Source organism: Fukomys damarensis, unplaced genomic scaffold (assembly GCF_012274545.1).
Source record: "Fukomys damarensis isolate Sample0158 unplaced genomic scaffold, DMR_v1.0_HiC HiC_scaffold_10, whole genome shotgun sequence".
NCBI lineage: Eukaryota > Metazoa > Chordata > Mammalia > Rodentia > Bathyergidae > Fukomys > Fukomys damarensis.
The window spans coordinates 5,305,283-5,308,711 of NW_022900922.1; the positions used below are offsets into that span (position 1 = coordinate 5,305,283).

General features: G+C 39.4%; 1 protein-coding gene across 7 annotated transcripts in view; it reads left to right on the forward strand.

Annotated features, from left to right (window-relative positions):
• Celf2 (CUGBP Elav-like family member 2) overlaps nucleotides 1-3,429 on the forward strand; it is a 511,103-nt gene that overhangs the window by 458,174 nt on the left and 49,500 nt on the right. For all 7 annotated transcript variants that reach the window (XM_033761820.1, XM_033761818.1, XM_010621371.2 and 4 more), the window contains one exon: nucleotides 416-479. In XM_033761820.1, the coding sequence (XP_033617711.1) occupies nucleotides 416-479 (64 nt within the window). The remainder of the gene's footprint in view (nucleotides 1-415; nucleotides 480-3,429) is intronic.

A 3,429-nucleotide genomic window follows, 5' to 3' on the forward strand; every position in this document is an offset into this window, starting at 1 on the left:
CAAAAAAAAAAAAAAAAAAAAAAAAAAAAAAAAAGCCCTGAGCTGTGAAGAGAAGTAGGAGAGGAAGGAATGGACCTTGATTGGCAGAGATGAGTTACGGTAACTACTAGACTGCAGAGAGATATAATTAGTCACGCTATGTTGGTTTCAATAGATTTAACACCTGGTTGTTAAAAAGAGTAAATTGATTGTTTTAAGGCAGCAGTGTTAGTGAGTTTCCCCCGTGTCTGTGTTTCTTAATAGAAATTAGACATAATGTGGATTTATAGCCCCAATTCTGGGGGCCTTCAGTCCATCAACAGGCTGTGGCAGCCAACTATATAGTAAAGGGAATGGAATTTTCCCTCACTTTAATGAGGAAGTTACTCTGTTTTCATCTCCACACTGTTCTGACTTTCCACTTGCTCATTTGCAGCTTCTGCAGCAAGCCACCTCCTCCAGCAACCTGGGTGCATTCAGCGGCATTCAACAAATGGCTGGTAAGTCATGCAGCATGCCTTTCTTTCTGACTGTGTGTTGTCTGAATTTTATTTGGTTGACAGGGCAAAGAAAAGAATCAGGGAATGAGAGTAAAGGGCAATTAACTGCCAGGCCTATTAGTTTTCTGTCTTAGGTGTTAAAATTGAAATCAGGTGCTCTAAGGTATTTGTCCTACCTTTGCATGAGAATTCCTGTATACTGTATTTTTTTGTGTGTCATTTGTGAATGTTTTTTAATGGGATTGATTACTGGGGGATTACCAACTAGATTCCTATATGCAGGGCAGCCAATGATTGACATTCCTCTAAAATTTTAATAGGTACTCAGTAAAAATATTCTGACCTCCATAATGAAAGCCAAATTTGGAGCCCTATGTTTGATATAGTTTGTAGTCTCTTGATAATGACAGAAAATTAACAAGGTGCCTTTTTTACTTTAGTATACCAGTTGACAGAATTGTACATCACAAGCTTTTATGTGAAAGTATGATCTTTGTTCCCAAGAAAATCAAAGATGCCTGTATGAAAGGCTGCTCATTGAAGGGTCCCTTTTCATAATGAGCTGTGCCTGTAGTTGCTAAGGTACAGTGATTAGTGAAAGGTCACTCCTGCTGTGCTACCTCCATGCTGATAACCCACCTTAACATGGAGTCAGAGAAGGCAGCGTGTGTAAGAAATCAGAACACAGGTACCCATTAACCTGCTAGGAGGAACGGTTAGAAAGCTTGTTCCTTGTTTGTCTCAAAAAGTGCGGGAGACACCTTGCATCGGTCAAATGAAACCTAAGTGTGCAGAATAAAAACCTTTTCTCTTCATTCTTTTCCTTCAAATACATACACTTGGTGTTTGATTTTCACTTTGAATCTAGAAAAACTTTCAGTGAGGCTTCTCCTTGTATGCATTCTGTGATTGTCCGCCGAGCTGCCCGCTGTGACACACAGGCTGATGGTGACTTCTTGTCTGCGGGTATATATCGGCCAATACTATACTGCTCAGCGATTTACTGAGCTTCAGATTTGTTGGCACCACCAGTTTGTTCTGCTGGAATGTACCCTTTGCATTATTAGAAAAAATGTATTTTGAAATAATAAACATTAAAATATTGTAGTATATCTACAAGTAAGTTTGAGAAGCAGGCATTGGAGCTAAGAGTGACAGTGAAAGGTTAATTTATTTTTCATTCTGCGAGGGGAAGAGGGGAGACATTAGTAAAATATCTGAGTTTCTAAAAATGGTTTTCCTTTTCCTCATTGAGTTTATTGGTACATTTTAGGAACACAGTACAGTTACATTTATCATTGAGGTCTTGTACCTCTACAGGACAGGTCTTGGTTCTCATTTTTTCCCCTTGTCCCTGCCCTCCCTTCACCTCTCCTCCCCATTTACAGACATTTTACTTCCATTTTTTCATTTTCTCCAATTTTTTTTCTTTCCCTTATTTCCTTTCCCCTACCCTTCCCACACTTTCCCTACACCTTTAGCCCCTTTCTTCCTATTTCACATTGTCAGTTATCTCATTAGGATTTTATATACTATTATAGTTTGTTCAACAAGGGGGAAAAAAAACCCTCTATTGAAAGCTTTAAAATAAATGCTAAGGTTCTCACATTTTCAAATAATAGGAGACCCACCCTGGCCTGAAATTGGAGGTGTTCCTTACAGGAAGCCTCAGGCTCTTCCTCTCCCAAAGTTGCATTATGCAGAAAAGGTCACTTAGTCCTGAGGCTACTGCTGAGTGTGTCTTCCCAGGTGGACAGCCTGGCACGTCATTCTTCATTAGGATGTGTGCACATTTGCCATGCCAGCCACAGGTCAGGATATTAGCATTTACATGGTCTGTGTGCTTATTTGAAAACTAAGGGTATCTGGGAGTTACCTTATAAGGTGCTATGAAGTATAAGGTTAATTTAAAGGCATTGTGTAAATGCTCTGGGCTTTCCAAAATACCCATGTCTTGAACTTTCAACATGGTAAATCTAGCAGTTTGCACAGGGTGGAAATCAAATGCTAAAGAGTCCATTACCTACCATTATTTTGAATATTTACACTATTCAAAATGTAGGTATCAAGACTCTTGGTGATTCCTATCAAAGGTACCATGTGGGGGGAGAGTGTGTTTTTCCACAATAAAGAAAAGTTATATAATCTTTCCTACTCTTTTGTCTCAACAGAAGGGCTTAACTTTTTTCCTTACCAATTAATCGATACCAGTGTTATGAAGTGATCATGGTAGAAAGGGCTAGTTCCTAGAAGCCTTTCCCTTTTCCCCAAATGTGGGGCGGTACTCTCATAAAGTCATTTCCTTCCTCCCTTTCTTCTGGTGCTCCCTACTCATTGGTGCATCAAGTCACACCTTGAGTTCCCAGAGAGCATGGCCTGGCCTGGTGACCAATAGACTCAGCTTATACTCCTCTGAAAGGTTCTCAGGGCTGTGTTTGAATGGATAAACAAAGGAATTTGTAAGCTGGCAGATGTAAGTTTGTATTTTGGATGCATTTCCAAAGTTAAATGACCAGTTATTGAATTAAGAAGTTTGGCTTTAGCCTTAGGTTTAAACTAATGCCAGTGTCTTCATCAATGAGATGTTGAGGATTTGGAGATAGTTTATACAGTATAAAATATGCTACAGAGCACATTGTAATATAACATGCAGTAGAAGCCATACGATAACAGAATTGAAGTAATCCAAGTGGTCATTTATCTCCAGCCCACCTGGTATAAAACGCTTGTTGAATGATGAATGTTGTGACACAGTGAGAGTGAGCACTTATACAATTCATGTCATTTTTAGGTATGACAGCAACGTATTAATAAACTGCACATTTAAAATTCAAAAACTCCAGCTTGGACCACTGTCACCAAAAAGAGTGAAATATTTGGGCTGGGGATTTAGCTCAGCGGTTTGGGGGCCTGCCTTACAAATGCAAAGACCTGAGTTCAATCCCCAGTA